Here is a 20767-nt window from a genome sequence, read left to right as displayed (position 1 = left end):
ACAGGTAAGAGTATGAGATCCTGGCTGTACATAAACAATGGAGGCTTCCCTGACAATACACAAAGGAACTCATGGGCTAAGGAGTAAGTTACTGCTGTGTTTTGAGAAACAAAGGAAAGCCAAGTGCGGCACCAGGCAAACGTGTGCACCAGGGTCAGTACACTGGAGTTGCAAGGAAGGTCTTTTGTACTTGTATAAACCTACAATGGTTCACTTTGCAAAGAGAACAATTATGTTTAATGATAAGACGATTAACCTCCTTAACAGTGACTAAGCAGACAACATAGAGGCATCAGGGGAAGGAGGGAACAGGTGGATGCATGAAAAAGACTCATTAATTTTAATAGTGTATTCTAACGATGATTATTTTTCATGACCTCAGTTTGCAAAGTCCATGTAATTCCTCGTAGAAAGTTTCTCCACAAAGCAAATCTCTCATTGTTCTTTGCTCTAAAAATAAAATAAGCACATGCCAGAGATCCTGGCACTTTGGACCAAAACTCCTGGAAGTGATATGCACATGATGCAGAAAGGGGATTCAAAGAAAAATAGGTGGCGGTTATTAGCGGTAGTTACAAAGCAGCAAAATGCAGCAAGTTAAAAACAAAGGGGGGGCGGGGGGGGGGGGGGGGGGGGGAAGAAACCTGAGCTTGCTTTACTTAAAGAGAGAGACAAAACCCCCTCACTTAGAGCAACAATTCAAATCCTAACAGGAAAATTCATCCCCACTGCTGAACCAAATGGAGAAAGGTGAAAGGTGAGAAAAAAAATCAGCAGCAGAGAAGCTGCTTGCTGAGCAAAGTTCATCACTCTGAAATAAGGTGAAAGACTCGAACCAGCTGAGTGCATCCGACTCCCAGCCAGAGAACGGAGCTGCTGTGGAGTCGTGGGTTATGGCCGTGCAGTCGCTGCTACGCCCGCAGCTCTGCAGCGTTACCCAGCCTCAGCTCTCGCACCCACCCTAACTGCTCCCACGCTGCCTTCTCAGGCAGTGGGGCGAGAACATACGTATAGGGTCCAGCTAAACAGTTACAAAACCTATAGGAAATTGTTTGCCTATGTTTCTCTGTCCATCATGCTGCTTCTTGTTGTTTTGGGTTTTTTGTTTTAAAGTAGTGTTCTGTTCCTTACATTATAAACCTGAGCTTTTAATTCTTCCATGAAATAGTATCACAAAATCTAAAAGCTACGTTAATGGCTCATTTCTCAACTCCCCTACGGATTCCATGCTGTTTTGGTTCCAATATCCCATCCGTACCCAGGAGCACGGTCCCCTCAGAGGGAGTGCCACCCTTCTTACACTAAAATCTCCAAACACAAAGGGAGGATGGACAGACACAAAACCAAAGCTCACAGCCTCGCTTTCCATGCAGCTTACAGCATCTCTACCCTCAAGCCACAAGGGAGACAAACGCTTTTCTTCATATAACACTAAACCTCTAGTGCTCTAAGGGGCTAACAGGTACAAGATCTCGATACTCCAGGTTGCCCGCTTCACTTTTTTTCTCTCCAATTTGTGCTAGTAGGCTGCAACATCAGGATGAAGGATGCTCCTAAACCAAAAATTAAGTTACTGTCTGAAACACCAGGGGTCATTCCTTACTGATCCCAGGGAGCCTGCTCACATGAGAAAGGGAAGGTAGAGGGTGTGTCACAGTCCAGTGATACATCACTGCATATTAAACACAGAAAATTCTGTAGTATGGTTGGATTAAAAAAACACCAGTTAAAATCAGAACTGAAATACAGCTTCAGTGACCCTATAATGACCCTCTAAGAGAGAAACTACTTTCAATTTACTTAACAGTACTTTTTTTTTTTTTTTTTTTTTGCATTTCAATAGAGCATTCCTCTTATGTATTTGCATCTCTCCTCCTAGCAGAAAAGCCAGGATGGATACAGACCTGTCATCACAAGACACGTTTTCCAAAACACTGCAACTTCATTTTTGAATATTAATGGTTGTGACAACTGGGACTTCACAAGAGTGACACATGACCGTGCACATCACCAGTCAAAGCTTAGCTGTGAAAATTTGTTTTGGAGCAATATGGAAGAGATTAATTTTCCTCCTGCGTTTTCAAATTCTCTCTAGTGTTATATGCAGGTACGTATCCAAAAACCTTCCCAGTGATAGGGATCTAGAACAGCAACCAAAAGGCACTCGAAGCAGTCTGGCAGCGAAGGTTTGCGGTGCATGTCTGAAGGGTGTCCAGAGGCCTCAGAAACCAACAGCAGTGTTTCCATTACAGCAGCAGACACGGCTCAGACCCATACAAACCCTGAGCAACCAACCACCATCACATACATCTACCTCGCAGATTATTCCTGATTTATCTGCGCATCTGTCCCAGGCAGAACTGCAGGCCACAGCACGGTACACTGTTTCAGTGCCTGTTTCAGTATGAATTGTGTTTCTATTGGACCTAGCAACCCCCACGTAGTCAGACCAGGATGCACAATACAAGAAAAAAGAGAAGACCACTTCCATCTCCCCAGTCTACATTCCAACTGGAAGGACATCTACAGAACAGTATCCTACTTCAGACTCTGCTTAAAACTACCAGGATTAAGAGGATCTACATCAGCAATTTGCCATCATCTTTAATTTTGGATCTTGCTTGTACATGTTCTAACTTCACTTATTTAACCTAGAAACTGAGGCACAACCTGCATCTGCCTATCTCAATCTGTGTACAATACTGTGTAAAAATTCTTACATTCCACACGATTTCCTCAGAAACAAACAGTTTGAAAGTTTAGTCCAACACAGACAGATCCTGAACAACCTAATGATCCTAATGCAACCTGATACACAGCATCCTGGCTACTGACTGCTGGAGGCTGAACACTGTGGAACAGAGAACTTATCGTTCAAAACTCCCACATCCTTCCCGGTGATTAAAAATGCTATTCTTATAGCAAAAGGTTCAGCCCAGTTGTTACACTTCTTTTTTCTGAAGCCATGAAGTACCTGTTTCTTAGCATGTCAGAGCTGTGGAAAGACCACAGCTGATAGCAGAAAATAAATCAGCTGGGACAGAAGAACGTTAAGGGGTGAAGGAAACTGCTTACAAGGGGTTTTCTCCCATGTTAATAGCCAGGCAAAAGGAAAACCACACAATGTTAGTAGAGTGAACACCTGACTCAGCCGTTCATACCCTCAGAGTCATAAAGTCTGGAGTACCGAGGACAGAGCGTGGAGGCAGGGAAAATGCAGGGTTTATGGAATCGTAAGAGAGGAATTTTTCAGCTGAATTAACAGTCATGTGGTAGATGTGCTCAAAGTTGCTCGGAGAGGAGATCAGACGGGAGTGATGATGAGGGAATTGATAAGGGGAACGCTGCTATCAAAGACAACAGAGAGAGAAAGCAATGAAGGATGGTTGTACAGGTTACATCGGCAACAGCAGTCCACATGAGCAGTCAAACACTGAAGGACAGCCAGACAGCAACCCTGCCTGTCCATCAACACACAGGTTCTTACATTGTCACCCCCAGTCCTCTGAGCACCTTCCTTACATGGTGTCACAGGGGCTTGCTGCCCTTGCTGTTGCTAGAACATTAAAAACAAATAAAACTTTTAACTCATTGGGAATCGATTCTAATATTTATTATTATTTGATATTTCAAAGAGCACCACAGTTGTAAAAGGTGCTTTACAGACAGTTGAGAAGCATCAGTTCCCTGCCTTGAGGAGCTTACAATCTAAAATAGACATAACAAACAAAGGAAGGTGAACACAGGTGAGATGGTGTGGGGAGAAAAAAAGATGAGAATACACAACAGTTAAAGATTGTAAGAGATTTCCTTCTGTTATTCATGCATTTTAGCGATTCCATTAAAATCAAGTATCACCCGTACAACAAACACAGAGTATTTCTAACAGGAGGGAACAGTGTTTCAACAGGATAGGGACACAGGTCGTGTGGGAAGGTGAACTGGTTAGTGTCAGACAACGGCGACAATGTGCTGTAGACAGACAACACAAGGCCTATGTCCTTCTGCACACTCACTTAATCCTCACAGTGCTTTAGTGAAGGGACTTGGCATTGCCATCTCTGCACTGCAGAAGACTAGGCCCGCAGCAGATAAGGTGCAAAACACTGGGAAATTCAAATGTTTTTAATAGGTCAACTGAGCAATGTGCTCCCAAAGTGTGACAAAGGAAGAAAGGGGAGAAATAATCCTGCAAATTAAACAGAAACAATTTCTCATTCATCCCTACAGAATGTGCTGACACAAGTGCTCTTGTAATTTAAACTCATCTAAATCCAGATTTAACGGAAGAGCGTTTCAAGGCTTGGTCTCCCTCTCTGTGCTATCTGTACGTGTTCAGCAGGTCAGCCTGCAAGGGGGTGGTTTGCCCAATGGCTACCACCAAATCAGAAAGCCTTCTCTAATTTCTAACTTCTAATTTTCTCTTCCCCTTGCCCAACTGATTTCTTCACCTTAAAACAAACAGATCTGAGTAACATTAGAAATGTTAGGACTTAAAAAAATAAAATATGGTAAAAATACAGCTTACCCCTCCACTAAACCTAAGGCACTACTGTTTGTATGTGGAACGTATTAAAGAATGTATTAAAGTCTGGAAGAACATTAAGTCACATCCCAATACATATTATCAAACATTATTGTTACTGTTCTCTTCATTTCAGCTGGTAAAATCCAACCTTTTTTTTTTTTTTTTTTTTTTTTTTAAACACACAGTTATTATGAGGCTTTGCGTGTTAACCAAAACATCAATTACCACATTATGGCATATAAGACATAATATACATTAAATTGTTATTAGTAAGTTTAGCAGCATCTAAATATCAGTACAAGAAGCCACTATTCCAGGAATGGTCCAGGAAAGCAGACTTTGCCGAGTTATCTGCTCACAACAGAGAACAGGCAGCAAAGCCAGCTACGTTCCTAAGAGCCAATAGGGGAGAAAAGAGAGTGTCTAAAATCACAAGCTAAAAAGCAGAGGATAGGCCAGCTGCAGACCATGAAAATATTTAGCCAGCATTCATGAATGTGAGAAAGCCACGATATGGCAACATTTTAAACATGATCCTCCATGGAACTTTCTCCATGGACTCACCATTAGATGCATGCATGGGGTTCCCACTTTCTTTAAAGAATACCAAATATGGATAAGTATTCATTTACTCTAAAAGTTTCTCATTTGAAACAAGCAAAGCTTCACACATCATCTAGAATGGAAGTATAATGGCTCATGTATAATGAGGTCAACTGAAGCATAATGTTGAAATAGAATGGCAGTCAAGAGTAGCTTTTGTATGTAAAATACTTAGGCATGCAGAATATGAAAGCAAAATCAATCCTGTACATCTGATGTACACAGAGAGGTGGTCTGTGCTGCAGTAAGTGCAGTTCCAGATTTCAGATCTTCACTACAAAGGAGCATCCACGATAAAGTGGCTTCAAGGGACAAGAGGGCAGAAGGGAGGCCAGACTGTACGGCCAGTTAATTGGTGACAGGCTGCTAGGGAAGAAAAACATGTAAATAAATAAGTTTGGGGATATACTAACAGGAACGATTCTAAATTGTACAAAACAAGACAATGATCCAGATCTAGTATCCACATCAATAGAATACAAATACGTACTGATTATGGCTCTGTAATAGCAAACAAGAACTTCTGGTTTCTGTTGTGTTGTAGCCCACAAGCTTGCTTGTCAAAGCCAGATCCCTGAGTAACTGCTCGCCATGAAGAAAAGCAGGATGCAAATTTACAATAGCCTGATAACCTCTAATATTTTCTCTCTTAAATCTGATCTCACTCTGAGCTTTGGGCATGTTTGTTGCTGCCCAAACACAGGGCTATACTGAAGTCAAGGGTGTCTGTTCACAGAGAGAACAATGTGGGACGAGGTTAATAAGCCTGCAATTTGCCATAAGCATATCTCACTGTTCATGTCACGTGCCTGCTGCATACCAAGACCTTGGAAACAACACACAGAGAAAGCATCTTTCCCGCTTGCGTGGCTGCATCAGCAAGGGCAATCACATGCAGACAGGTATGCTGCACACATGGAGGCATCTGATACAACATATCAAAGAGCCTGAGTTTAAAACATTCCATTTATCCAATTTTCATTTTGTACATTTACAATACAAATCAAACCCTTTAAAGTTGATCTTTTAAAAGACACCATTAAGAACAGTAGTGGGCAGAGAGCAAGCAAGCTCCCACTGGCTGTGCACCCACCAGGCAGTTATGCCACAGGTTAAGGCAGCACGAGTGTATGTCCCCTCCTGCCCACCGACATACTGCAGCCCAGCCACACAAGGGACATTGCTACCAGTTCTAATTCTGTGCTTTGTTCAATTTTTGGCATTTCCCCTGAAAAAGGCAGCAGAGGCAGGTTAGTGGGACTGCAGAGATAAGTTTTGATTGGATTCACATTGCATATATGAAGTGAATATGTATATTCATAAATAAATATAAATACATATATATCAAAATTGTCTTTTGCTTTGTAAAGTTCATCCATGGATGCTAGATAAAAGCTTGGCTGAGCTGGCAATTTAGTTTGTGACAATCTCATCCAACACGGAGATCAAAATATCTATTTTCTATTAAGACCCATTTATTACTAAGGACCCTTCTGCCTACATAGCACTATACTGACTTCAGTGAAAGCTCATGCTGGATGAACACATTTGTATCAGTAGATCCAACCAAATTCGAAATTGCTAAAATAAGTCAGAAGAAACTGCAAATAAAAAGGCTCACTCCATTCTTTCATACACTTTCTGTATTCTAGTATCTCATAAAAAAAAAAAAGAAGCTGTATCACCTAAAATAGTTGGATGAAGAGAACTTGAGAAAACCGTTAGCCTTGCACTAGTAGTTCCCCCTAGTGGTAGCCCTCTTTAAATGCAAAAATGTATTTTATCATCCAGTTTCATAAACAGAAACAGGCATTCTCAAAGTAAAATGCTGCAATCTTTCCCATAGTTCTTTAAAAATAAATACTTTTTCTTCTGAAACATATGAATCTATTTAAAAATACAAAGAAGATGTTCCTGCTGCAAAATCATCATACATGCTAAGAAGCATAAAAAAAAAAAAAAAAGCTATTAATCCTTTTGGAGCAAGGTATGAATCTAGTGAAATAATTTTATGTCCTTGTAAAGAAACCACCACATACAGATGAACTGTACACAGGGTTGGGTAAGTATTCTTTACCTTATGTACTGATTGTCCAGGAAATGTCCTCTATTTTCATCCTTTCTTTTAATCCTAAATTTATCTTTCAAATAAAACATTAGACTCAATACATAACATCATATGTACACACAACTCCTTTTCTTCTATTTTTGTGCCTGAGAAACAAAGTTAGTCGTTTGGAACAGACTAGAGGAAAACTTAGTCCAGCCAAATACCTTACAGGAGCTGCTGGAAAAGAAAAAGCTGCCTGGACAGAACATTTATTTCCTAATCTGACAGAATATTTATCTCCTAATCTCAAATTACACTTTCAAATTCACACACTTCCAAGTCCCGTGATTGACGCGATTCTGTACCCGTTAAGTTAGGAATACAAATACAACATGATAGTGCAAGGAGCTGCTGGAAAAATACATGTCAGATTTGTTTTATCTGCAGTGACATCTCCCAGCATTAAGATTGGTACCTACTTGCAAAAAGGAGTTTTTAAGAGTAACTTTAAAAAGAAGCTGCAGCAGTGGAACAAGTGCAGAAATCAATCCTACATTGAACATATTTTCTAATGTCTTCTCATCACTTTTAAGTGTGGAAAGTGTGACTCATGAATTTCTATCAAAACGTCATATTCATTGGTAAGAAACAAATACCAGTCCTAACTTCAAATGTGGCCTTTGAGCTAATTAATACAAGGCTTGCATAATTAGAATTAATTCAAAGCTAAAAGCCATTTAGAGATGACATAGCTGAAGAAATATTAATCCATGTAACTCTAGAAAATCCCCTTCTACAGATAAAATCATTCCTCGTTTTACACTTGTCAGATTTGGAGCTTGATTAAGAGTCCTTGCAGCTTTTGATTCCCATGAACTTTCAGCTACTGATGGTGTTGAATAGGATGTCTTTTGCCCTACCTTTATCAGTATCAGATTATTTTCTCTGCTTGAGAAGAACCAGAAATATTTTAAAGAACCCACAAGAAATGGAAAAGTGAAAAAAGGTTCTGATCTACATCCTGCCCTGAAGCAAATTATCATTCTTTGTTTAACATTAGACATATGTACACTCACATCCAGGTAAGATAAACACTACCTGTGAACCTCCCTTGGATTTGTCATGTGTTTTCTAGAAGCAGCTCCTTCATTATTTATTCATTTAGAAACACACACACACACACACACACTCTGTTAGTTTTTTGCTCAACTGCACTGAATGTATTTGTTATGAGAGGTTTCTCAGAGTGCCTCTAGTACGAGATTTAAAGTAAATCCTTTCCTTTCCTTGCATACTCTCACGTAAGGAAAACACAGTGCCAGAAGGGCTCACGTACAATCTACAGATTTTACGGTAAAGTGTAACATAGAAGTACTCATTTTACCTCACTTTTACAGCACATGCTATCTGAAGACCAGAGGTTATGCTCCTAAGCTCCTAAACTAGTGCAACTGCATGGCACACTTTATTTTCCAGTCTTACTGTTGTTTCCTTTGGGCTTTTCAGCATCTGAAAATCCCAATTTCAGCATCTACTTCCTGCTTTCTGCACAAACTCCAAGTAATAGCAATGATCATTTTAGACAGCGCTTCTGTACTAATGCCTGTGTCTTATGGTGGTACTCATATCATCTGCTTGATATCATATCGTTTGACCTTTCTCACAGTGCTAATTAGCATCTTCTGATTCCCATCTGTGTCATTGTGGACGAGTTTAGAAAACAATACAGAACACAAAAACAAAATGCTCAAGGCAGCTTGAGGCAAGCAGTATGATACTCTGCTATGAACAAAAATATTAATTGGTCTTTAGCTCATCAAAAATTTCAGTAACTTCCAGGTGAGTATTTCCTACATAAGGTCTTGTGGAAATGAACATGTGTGTGTGCTATTACATGTTTTATTTTTTCCATTTTTCAACTTAAAAGGTTAGTTTTTATGTAAGTTCTGTTTCATTGAGACTAGTTAATTTGGAGAGAAAATGAAAAATAGCATCTTCAGCATGGAAGGAAATTTGGGCACTACACACTGTTAAACTGCTATAGTTGCACTGTCTGAGGAAAAGAGGCTGTGAAGAAATAGGCTAAGTTGGAGCTAAAGATGGGAAGAGAAGAAAGGAATTGAACTACAGTTCACAGAGAAAGGAATTTCTTTTTCCATTCCCACAAAGAACACAGGCCCAAATTCTCTTCATTTTGTCCCTTCATATGGGTCATAAAAACCATCATCAACACTGAGAGGCCAAACTGCCTTGAAACCCAGGAGGCATTAGCTACTCCTCTTCCTCCCCTCCACACTTAGGTGTCATCCTCTTTGTTTAAATTTTATCACATACAGCAGAGCATGTTCAGCTCCATTTCCCTAGCTATGCTGCTCCTGGTATGAAATACATCAACACTCTGAATATATATTTAAAATTGTACTTGTCTTTCTCTCACTTATTTGCAGCCTCTGTTGCAGTCAGTCACCCTCACGTGTACTTTTGTACTTACCATTGGAAGGTCTTTGAGAATCTGTATACCATCTCCTGGACCCATATGTGCTATGTGATTAAAATTAGTTGGGTTAGAAATTAATTTATTTCTCATTTCTGGATCGCGTAGCATCTCCCTGGAAGAGAACATACTTCGTTTAGATATTTCATTCTAGGTGAGGATCGACATTTATAAAACATGTACAGCTTTGATTATCAGCTACTTTTAAATGGAAATTAACTATTTAACCATGTTAACAGTGATAAACCCTTGCTATCAGCACTGGCATGGACAAGCTTCCAGCTTGAAGACAGGGCAAAGGGCCAGAAGAAAAGAATGCTGTTTGCAGCCTAACAGCCCATGCCCAGTAGTTACTAACATTCAAAGAACATACAACCACTATGAGCTGGTAAAAAGCTCTGTAAGATGAGTAAAAGCAGAACTCATTTGTGATGTATTACAAAGTGGAGGTGAAAATGAAGTACAAAATATGAAAATAGAATTAAAATAATACTGCAGTACCTTTCTCGGTCTGTGGTCAGAATTAAAAGCTCTTCAAAATGGCAAGGATGCATTTCACAACTCAGAATAAATAAAATTTTAAAGACCAAACCGTGATCAGCTCAGAAAAGGCAAGGACAAGAACTGGAATTTTGTCTCCACTGTACACAGCTGTTATTTTTCTTAGAGCCAAAAAGAAAGGAAAGCTGGGAGCCAACCATCGGTGGAAGACGTTGCAAGTTAGAAAACTGAAATACTCAGTTCTTGGAGGGCAGCTTAACACAGCAGCAGGTCATCTTTAGTGAGTGACAGTAAATGGTCAGTAACATCCTCTGTGAACACTGTGGGTAGTGCAGACCTATTTTTATTGCCATTTAGGAAAGTATTTGTGACCTGTTAAAGACTTCTATTAGAAACACATCCTGAAGTCCTATGTCCTCTGAAGAAGTGAGTTTTCTGAGATTTATAGAATGTTTATGTAGTTAAATCTATAAACCAAAAAAGCAGATGCCTTGGAATACTGCTGAGAGTAGAATTGCCTTCAGAAAGAAAAGCAGAACCAGAGTCTGAAAGTAATTAATCCATATGCATAGTTAGCAATGTAATCTCCTTTTGAGAAGTGTTTATTACAGATCTTTATATATATACACAGTATATGTGCACACCTACGTACCTATATACAGTATGTGGAAACATGCATTCCAAATTACAGCTGTTTCACATAATTAATTTGAACTAATGAATACTTGTGTATCCAATGCATACCCACATCCAAACTGGTATTAACACAAATTAAACATTAAGGATTAACGCGGTGGTGAAGAGCCAGAAACATCTGAACGGGCATTGCAGAAAGCAACAAATGAAGTAGTACATTGCATCAGTCACTGTCCTTCAGGGCCTACAGGCATGTACAGAAGACAAGTACATGTTGAATACCGACCTCCTCTGCTGCATCCTCTCCTCCTCTGGTACTCTGAATGAATAGCGGCGCTTGTTGTTGATGTTTCGAACCATTTGCTTCCGACTGTTATCTGATGTCTCAGGAACTACCAGTTCATCGCCCTCTGAAATCAATATAAATATGATGATCCAGTGGGACAATTCATGGAATTTGAACTCAAAGACATTTTCTTCCTCTGCTCTTGATAGTGTTGGACACCACCCATCTCCCATCAAACCTGAACAAATGCGCCTTGGTTTACTGGTTTTCTTGGTCATCTACTCTGTTACATAGCAACAGATTGAGCCCTTCTTCACACACAAGCTGCCACAACTGTGTTCTCAAAATACCACTGATTAATTCTTTCAAACAGAACATTTAGGAGGTGGGCAGGAAAGGACCTCAGTCCTCTACCTCAAACTTTCTTTGGCAGTTCTCACTGAAAATCACTGGAACAGTCTTGTTCTGCCAGTTGTCTGGAAACTCAATGCAAGATTCATTTTCATTCATTCCCTGCTCCAAAGACACTACTCCTTTTGAAATGTTTGAACTCTGATGTATTTCATTGCAACTGTGGGAAAAGGGAAGATTTTTTTCCACATGTGTATGTCTGGCCAAGGTGTCTTTATTAAAGACATGAAATGTATAGCAGTGATAATCATACAATAGCAGCATTACTTTGAATGAACGCTGCAACTGCTCTGCCTTATTTTATATATATGGAGACCAAAGTTACACTTAATAAGCTTGAACATACCCAACACCTACTGCTCATTGCCAAAACAGTTTTTGTATAGAACTAAAATCTCCTCCTTCCTTAAGATCATCTGGAGATTTCATGAAGTGTGGGATCTACTAGGTAAGTAGCTTCAGGAAAAAAAACATGTAGACTTTTAAAGAGATACACCTGGAGGATACTTTATTATTTGGCAACCTTTTCTGAAAGACAGTGAGAAGCATACAGGAGCAAAGCTTACTCACTTCTGATCCTCTGCTCTCCGTTTTTTTTTTCCCCTCTTCTGCTCTACTTTTAATGTTCATTCTTTATTAGACTTGAAAATTCTTTACATGTACTTGCACCTTTATATGTATTGCTTCTCTCTACCACTATCATTACTTTTGTACTAATTTGCTAGCAATTTAAATAAACACTGAGTGACTGCCAACAGCACTATTCTGGAGTGTTTATTTCCACTACTTTCAGAATAGTTGTTAAAAAAAAATTATAGATTTGTTAAAACAAAGCACATCCCCTCTCCATGTAAGAGGTTAAACTACCGGTTAAGGAAATTACTCAGGAGCACGTTTATGAAATGGGCTCTAGAAAGAAAAAAAAGGGTCAAAAAGCCTCATAACAAAAATAGAACTCTGAAGCAAAAACTTTGGCACACAATCATATGTGGCCCTAATAACAAGTTATGAATACACAATATTATATTACTTTCTGAACCTCGGGAAAGGTTTGTTTATGTTAAGTATAGTATTAATTTTAATCTAGTACTGCCAAGTTCACTATTAAAGTCTTTAATTGTGCAGGCATTTTTAAATAGTGTTCTGGCAGGTGATCTCAGATTAGGAGGGAGTGTTTAGTAAGTCTATTTTCTATTTCCAGTCTTCATTCAAGTCTTCACTGAACATTCAAAAGGGAAAAAAAGTTCCGAGTAGCTGTCTGGCAGACATCATTGCAACCACTGTGGCATCTGCGAGCTTTAGCTTTCTCCCAAATTAACAAACACACAGATGTTTGAGAGATCACTTTCTACAATGCACAGATCCAGGCCAAAGAAAAATGCTCTTTCAAAACACAAAATTTGCATGATGAAAATTGGCTTCTCTTTACTTACCTGCCATTTTGTTTTTGAAATATATTAATCTAACTGTCTCCAGGCCTAAAAGGTTTAGTGATCCTTCTGTATTCAAGGGCCGTACCTGAAACAAGGAAAATCAGTCCTTGTAATAGTAATCACTCACATTTATGTAGTGCATCTTATTCTGAGAGCTCCCAGGTTCATTATAAACTCTATAAAAGGAGCACTGTTATAAAGCAGAACAGTGTAATTGGCCACAGCAAAGCCTGCTCCGCAGAAGAACTGCAGGCTGGAGGGAGCAGTGCCTCCTATCTCCAGTGACACATACCTGCTCTCCAGAATAACAATTGTGAGCCATTAAAGCCACGAAGCAGAGTTAAAAACAATTTTAAACTTCTGTTTGGAGAATGAGTACAGAGGGAGTTGCCTAAAATTCCACTAAAGACAGGCTTAACACCATTCCTCCCAGCTTTTAAATAAATAGTTCTGTTAGAAATCTACTTCATATAACAATTCAATTTTGTCTATCAGATGCACAAAGCAATAAGCTGTGCTTTTGTTTTGTGTTAGCATCATGTCACAATTACGCTTTGCAACTTGGTAAGAGTACATACAGATTGCTAAAACCTACTGGTGTTTGTGATTTCCAACTTCAAAAAGGAAAGAAGCATTCCACTCTACAAGTCTGCAAGCTGTGTTAGAAACAAACTCTTCATAATAAATTGCCATTTTTGAGTCTCCTAGATGTAGCAATTCTTGTTTGTTGAAAGTAGCTTCATTCATTAAATGGGCTGTCTTGAGCCAAATATTAATCAAAGTACTAAACCACTTTCTGCTGTGTAGGAAAAGAAACGCTCCAACTGCTTAATAACTCAAAGTTTGGACATCAGAAAGAGTAAAGGAAATTTTCTGTAAAAGGCAAGATTCTTTTTCTCTCCTTAAGATGGTTAATAGCTGAGCACCTTGATCTTTGCATTATTTATCCTTACAGCACTGCTGTAATATCCTGGTCTGCATCTGACGTGCAAAATTGATATGCTGAGACTGAATGACTAACACAAGAGCACAAGGGCAATTTCTTGTAGTTCTATGTCATTGGTACGCCAGTAAAGGAATTATGTTGACACTAATACAAAGTTGAAGTCCGTCTAAACTATGGGGGAAAAAAAAAAAACAAAACCCACTTCTTTATTTTCTTTCCAAATACAGCTGAGCAAACACCTCCTAAATACCAAGGAAGTGTCAGTTTTCAAAAACTTCCTTTTGATAAGTGATCCAAACCTGACATCATCCTGGTTTTAATATTTGTACTGGTTGAACCACAATGCTCTAACCCTATCTGTCTACAATGTTCTCAAGCAGCAGAACAGATTTTTGAAGGCCTGTTTAATTATCTTAACATCCACCATCTTCTGGCAATAACACAGATGCAATCAGTCCCAACGAAGCCACATGCAATTAACACCAAGAAACTGCTCTCTACAACAGTATCAGTAAGTCTAACATACTCATATGCTCCAGATTGACCATTCATCTAAAACAGTGAAACCACATGCAAACCACATTTCGTATCTTATATTTCAAACAAAAAGCACTAGTTTTTTTGCAGTAGCTCTTCTTTTAGTTCAATTATGTTTAAACAAGCAGCGTTAATGACGGCTTCTGATGTGCTTAAAAAAACCTGTTATGACTGTAGCAAAGCAATATTGAGCCTAGACATAAACTGATATTGAAACAGGAGGTTACCTTTTTGAGAGGAATAGTCTGAATCCACTCCATGGAGTTCACATCAAAGATATCAATTGCATTTTCACTGTACACAGAGAGGTATGGTGCATTGTAACCTGAGAGGGAATGATTAGTTAGTGTGTCATGTGCTTTTATACAAGGCTCAAAATACACAATTTCTTATAGCTTAACCATATTTATTAAAAAAAACAACCCACACCCCATAATCCAACAACAATATTTGCAAAACATGTTTTAACTCAAAAATTACCAAGAAATTTATTCTGAAGGCAAACCAGTACCACCAAAAAGCTTAAAACCTCCATGACTTTATTTTAACTTTGCAGAACCAAACAACTTTTTGAACTACAAGGGATTACAGTTTACTCTGCCAAACACTGATGTGGTTCAAAGGTTTTTTTTTTTCCTAAAAGCTCTATTTTTAAAAGCTCATATTATATAAATGATGTGGTAGGAAAATATATTGTTGTTATTTAATAACTGTCATTTGAATGAACTGAGCTCTTAGTCTTTGTACTAAACGAATATCAGTTGGAACTAAGCACCATGACGCAGTCATAAAAATCTTCATGTTTCCCCCTAGCTTTAATTCTCTTTTCTTATTTTCTGGATTGTAAAGAGAATTCTTGTGCTACTTATCTGGCACTTTTCCCCAGGATGAAATTTGTTCCACTGGGACCACTTCTAAAGGAGAATTCAGTATTTCCATGTTGGCAACAAGACTGTCATGGTCTGCCAAGACTAACAAGAGCATCCAATTTGTGTTTAAATGTAACAGTTTTTGCTATAAAATATACCTTCATTCTGAACTGGAATAACATCAAGTCACTTCATTTAAGGCAATCAAAAAACTTTCACAGACGTCAATGACCAGCATAGATGAACTACATGTGAAAATACCTGGTTTTCAGTCTATCACAAAATCTTTTATTTTGATTCATTCATTCTGAGTTCATTGTAATAATCACACTCTTGCTTGAAAACCAGAAGTGACATACAGCCTGTAAAAGTTGCTCCTTCCACATTCAGAAGGGGCTTCACTCAAATAAGGTGAAACATTCCTCTCCTCTGCCGTGTGACTGTACTGCTGCCACAGTGAGGTAAGAAGGCAGACTATTTTAAAAATCAACGTAAGACTGGGCTCATTCACAGATACTCTGAGGACAAATTTGGCTAATCTTTATCTGCATTCAGAAAGACATTAAAAAGAAGAGAGGCATTGCAGGGTTTTTTTCCCCTCCAACTGTCACAAGGATAAAGCCCCAGATTTGAAAGCACATGCAACAAAAGTTTAACAGTTCTTGCTGGAAACAGACATCTTGAAAAATTACAGTATTTTTCCCTTAAGATTATGAAATATATTTTCTATACTGCCTGTCATACATTGTATTTTAGAAGGGAAGAGGGAGACAGAGGGGAAAAACTTAAAAACTGATTTTTTTAAAAAGCCAAGAGAGGAGATGAATGAGAAGAGTGTCAACAAAAACTGCTGAGGAAGAGAGAATGAAGGAGTAAGGAAAACAAAAACCCCAGTAAGCAGGAATAAATACCATTAGAGGAAAGCAAGTCAAACTACCCGATGCTGATGACTCTGAACATCAACAAAGCTTGAATCACAGTGCTAAACCAAAGTACAATCAAATTTTAAGACTTAAAATAACAACAGTCCAGTATCAGTGGTAGTGAATGCAAAAAAGATCCCATTAGCCTCTGTAGGACCTGATGCTTTTGGCTGTTTTAGAGATCAGGCCACGTGTTTAGAAACTGGACATCAGAATTAGAAATCCTGACCCTTGATTCCTCTCTTGTGTTACAGCAGTATAGGTCAGAGTTGCCAAAAGTAGCATAAATGAGATCAAGATCAAAACCTCTGACTAGATTAAAAATGCTGACAGAAGCTGAGAGCTGTCAGGTAATTATCATTTACCTTCACTCTCTGTGGCTATTAATACAAGCAGCAATCACTTCAATGCAAGTACATTCACACACAGAGCAACTTACAGCAAGAAGATGGAGTTGCGGGCCACATCAATTCTTGTTGTCTAGATCTTCGGCCCTGGCAGTCAACGTAAACCCCTACGCTGCTAAAACACAGCAGGTATTCTTTATTTGAGATTTCGACTGCACAGATGGCATCAGTTGGCTGCTGTGAGATAAATGATAGTGTGTGGTCATCTGGATGGAGCAGACTGTATGGGCTGCCTTCTCCATGAAGGGGATATTTTAAGAAACCTGACTGGTAGCCCACACAAAGACGGTCACTGAAGATTGACATCCACTGGACATTCCCCTGGACTTGGATCTCCTTGATCTTTTTGTGACGTGTCTTACTCTGATTTAGTTCATAACAGAGGACCTGCCTTTTCATAGCTACACACAGGCAGGTAAGAGCTCCGTGGCGTACATGTCCAGAAACTATCGACTGACAGCCTTTTGTCTCTGCCAGTTTATAGAACTCAGTCTCCCTTCCATCCAGAGCAGCCATAGGGAAGAGCCGCACGTGACGGTTTCGTCCTGAGATTACTGCAATGAGCTGTTCATTTGGGATAAGCTCAATCTGATGAACCTTCTTATTGTCACCAACACGGATAATCTCTAAAAAAAAAAAAAAAACAAACCGAACAAAAAACCCATATCAAAGTAAATAATGTTGAAGTGTGAATTGATTATAACGTATGTATTTGTAAAGATAAACTATGAAGGAAACCCAAGAAATCCCCTTTATTACTTCCCTGCAGTATTAAAAAGTACAGAATCAAAACTTGTATTTGAATAATACCAGATGTGGCGATGCTGGATAGACCTTTGGCCTTCCCTCATCAGAAGAAGGGAGGAGCAAATCCGACGCAGTAACAAATTATTTCAGTATTCACTTCAAAAACAGTTTATAGCCACAAAACTACCAAATAAAGAAAAACCCTCAAAGAACTGAAACATACAATTAAACATGTTGGTTGTCGAATTAGCTTGGGCATCTCTCATTACATTTCCTTACAATACTTCTAGAACCAAGGAGGAGGTTACAGAAAGGATCAAGCCAAGCTCTTTACTGAGGTGCACAGCAGGAGAAGAGGAGACAATAGTCACAAATCGAAATGAGGGAGGTTCCTACTGGATATACAAAGAAAATGTTTCATTGTGAGAATAACTTGCAACAGGAAGCCTAGACAGATTGTGGAACCTCCGTACTTGGGGATTTTCAAGACCCGACAGGACAAAGTCCTGAGCAACCTGGTCTGAATTCAGTATTGAGCCTGCTTCAAACAAGAGAAGAAAACCTTCAACTGCATTTCAGGTGCTGGATCTTTGTTACTGGAAAGGATACCCAAAACAGAAAGCACACAGAACACCTTCTTGATTATCACCTCTCACATGGGGTTGTCCAGCTGATAATGCAGTAAATTGAGAAAAATGAAACCAGAGGATATTGAGTGAGAAAAAAGGTTACAAAGTCACTTTCTGATTATTTAATATTAGGGAAATTATTAGCAGTTCCTAATCTCTTACCGTCTTTGGTGACATGCACAACAAATAACCCTTCTTCATTCCCCAGAGCTACTCTTTCATGGTCTAAGATATTAAGAAAAAAAAAAAAAAAAAGGTTATTTTTCTTTGGAAATACTTCATCAACAGTAGTGATAATTCTGATTAACAGAGACAGTTTTTTAATATCTTGAAATAAACAAATAGAAAGCCACACCCAACACATTCATGTGACAAAAAACCATTGGTAACCTCCCAGTCTTTCAAAATTCTGAAAAAATAAGTCTTTTCCCATGTCTCCTGTTAAAAGAATTAACATCAAGAAACATAATTTTTAACAAACCATTCGGAGCACTTAAGTGTACTACCGCCTTTGAAATAACTATATCATATTTAGATAATTTAAATAATCAGAGTTTAACATATTTTACGCAGTATCATTTAAATTTACTACATTCATTCTCTGTTTTTACATTTTCTCTCTGGTCCCACAAGCAGATTTTGTAAAGTCAGTGATTTACATCTATTCTATAGTGCTAATTTTGCCCAGTTAAGGAACTATGTTTACAGAGTAACAAAAAAAGTAGTGTACAATTCTCAGTCAAAATTATTCATAATTATGAATATGTGTGAATTGGGGGAATATTCTTAAAGATCTGACAAAAGTACTGGGTAGTGAATTGCACTTCTCTCAAAAAAGATACATACTTCCATATGGGATAAAACCACCACATATTACTCTCTATTCAGTAGATAAGGTCATTTAACACCTTTTCCTCCCCCACCCCAAAGCCATGCTTTTAGCATACCCATTTTTCTTAGAGCTTTCTTCTTATTCATTTCATACCTATGATTGCTGCTGACTGTGTTGTTTTGATGAGGGGTAAGGTGCTGTCATAAGCTTCTTTGGGAACATAGACTGAGCGATCTTTGAGTTTGTTCTTCTTCAAGATCCTATGCAATTCATTCAGCACTCCTACCCACTTGCTTTTTTCATTCTCACCGTCTGCTAGAATCAGGATTGAACACTTATTACTGGATGCAGAGAGCTGGGAAGCTGTAACCTGGAAAATTTTAAAATACGTATTTTAAGTCATAAATGCTAAAAAATTTCATCATGATCTTTTTTACAAGGGTATCAGAAGCCTGTAAGTGCCCTTTTAATTAGTTGTCTGAACTAAGACTGCAAAAATTTATCCTTAGTTAACAGTTAACAGAAAAAACTCTATCTGAATCAAAAACCCACAGTAGAAAAACCTGTGGATGTGAATAACTCAAACAACAGAGGAAACTCTGACTTTATTCTAAATGCATTTGTATTTATTCTGTAATTCAGAAATGTCTGCCCTAAATAAGGTAGTCAATTGTTTCCCACAGCAATTTTATAATGAAAAGCATTTCTTACAAAATGTTCTGTATTGTTTTTAAGACCAATAGTTTTTGTTAATAATTTAACAAAACAGGTACCAATAGGTCCCAAATAATTTAACAAAATACCAACCAATAGGTATGGTCTTTATGGAGAATGACTTATGGTCCTTTTCACATATTTGGTACAGCTACTATAGATAAAAATGAAAGCCCCTTTTGTAGGTTATCTCCTCTCAGCATGCAGAGTGATGTACAGTCTGAAGGCCCCAAAACCAAGGAGTGAAATACAATGGTATAGTAAAGAAATGATAGGGGAATTAATAAAACACCAAATATATTTCACTGAGGTCAAAGCTTCAATAGAGTATCTAGTAAAAATAAGAATAATATTAGAAAAAGCCAATGATGCCAAAATCCTGATACCAGATACTAGACATAAATTTTGATGAGTATTTTACACTAGATTTCTATACTGACTACATGATGAATGGGAGTTTTCAGAAATCCAATGCATACATACAGAGAACATACATAAAGTCAAAGCTTCAGGAATAACACAATAAATTAAATTGAGAAGCAGAAGGCAACTTTAGGAAATGAAAATGTAGAAGGTCATGAAGAACAGAAAAATTCCAAATGACTAACAGGAGGTTGAGAAAGGTATGTCTTGTCGTGAAGATTAAAAAAATAAAACCCACATAAAGAGGGGAGATGAGAGCTTGTCTAAATGTACCTGTGCCATTTTTACCACAACAAAGATATATGTACAGATCCTTATGCGTTGCTGCTGCTGCCATGGATACCACATGGCCAGAACTTGCAAAGGAAGGGAAACAAAATACTAGCAAGCTGTCAGTGAATGCACACTGTACATCACACTGTGAAACCCTGTACTTCTGGGTTACTAGGTTCAAGACATAATACTTACCCGAAAGATACAGGGGATATCTTTTCGATTTGCATGGATGACATCTGAGGCCAAGACAGAACTCACTGAGAATTCTTCATCCCTTATGGAGACCACAAACATAATTGGAAAAGAGTTAAAAAGTAAAATCTGTATGTTTACTTTCTACTTATGTTTCCATAGTACCAGTAGCCTTGTCTTGTGAAGGACACAATAAGACAGTACTGCTATTTAATTTTTAAAATTATCCTTTCTCCTTTATCTGCAGATGAAACTCACAAATGCAATGTTGCATAATTAGTTCCTGGTAAATGTTGATGTAGATAACTCTATTCAGAGTATCTGTTTTTC

The 20767-nt window shown here is 38.3% G+C and overlaps 1 protein-coding gene across 8 annotated transcripts in view; it reads right to left on the bottom strand.

Moving 5' to 3' along the window:
- Positions 1-20767, bottom strand: part of CDC42BPA (CDC42 binding protein kinase alpha) — a 191502-nt gene that overhangs the window by 9224 nt on the left and 161511 nt on the right. For 5 of the 8 annotated variants that reach the window (XM_074817752.1, XM_074817754.1, XM_074817753.1 and 2 more), the window contains 8 exons: positions 20438-20519; positions 18986-19202; positions 18163-18225; positions 16657-17250; positions 14653-14750; positions 12943-13027; positions 11099-11222; positions 9673-9790 (listed from right to left, as the gene is read on the bottom strand). In XM_074817752.1, the coding sequence (XP_074673853.1) occupies positions 9673-9790; positions 11099-11222; positions 12943-13027; positions 14653-14750; positions 16657-17250; positions 18163-18225; positions 18986-19202; positions 20438-20519 (1381 nt within the window). Of the gene's footprint in view, positions 1-3161; positions 3348-3487; positions 3557-9672; positions 9791-11098; positions 11223-12942; positions 13028-14652; positions 14751-16656; positions 17251-18162; positions 18226-18985; positions 19203-20437; positions 20520-20767 lie in introns of all 8 variants that reach the window. The other 3 variants (XM_074817748.1, XM_074817749.1, XM_074817751.1) reach the window with 2 other exon arrangements.

This window comes from Strix aluco, chromosome 3 (assembly GCF_031877795.1).
Source record: "Strix aluco isolate bStrAlu1 chromosome 3, bStrAlu1.hap1, whole genome shotgun sequence".
Classification (NCBI taxonomy): domain Eukaryota; kingdom Metazoa; phylum Chordata; class Aves; order Strigiformes; family Strigidae; genus Strix; species Strix aluco.
This window is presented reverse-complemented; position numbering and strand designations above follow the sequence as displayed.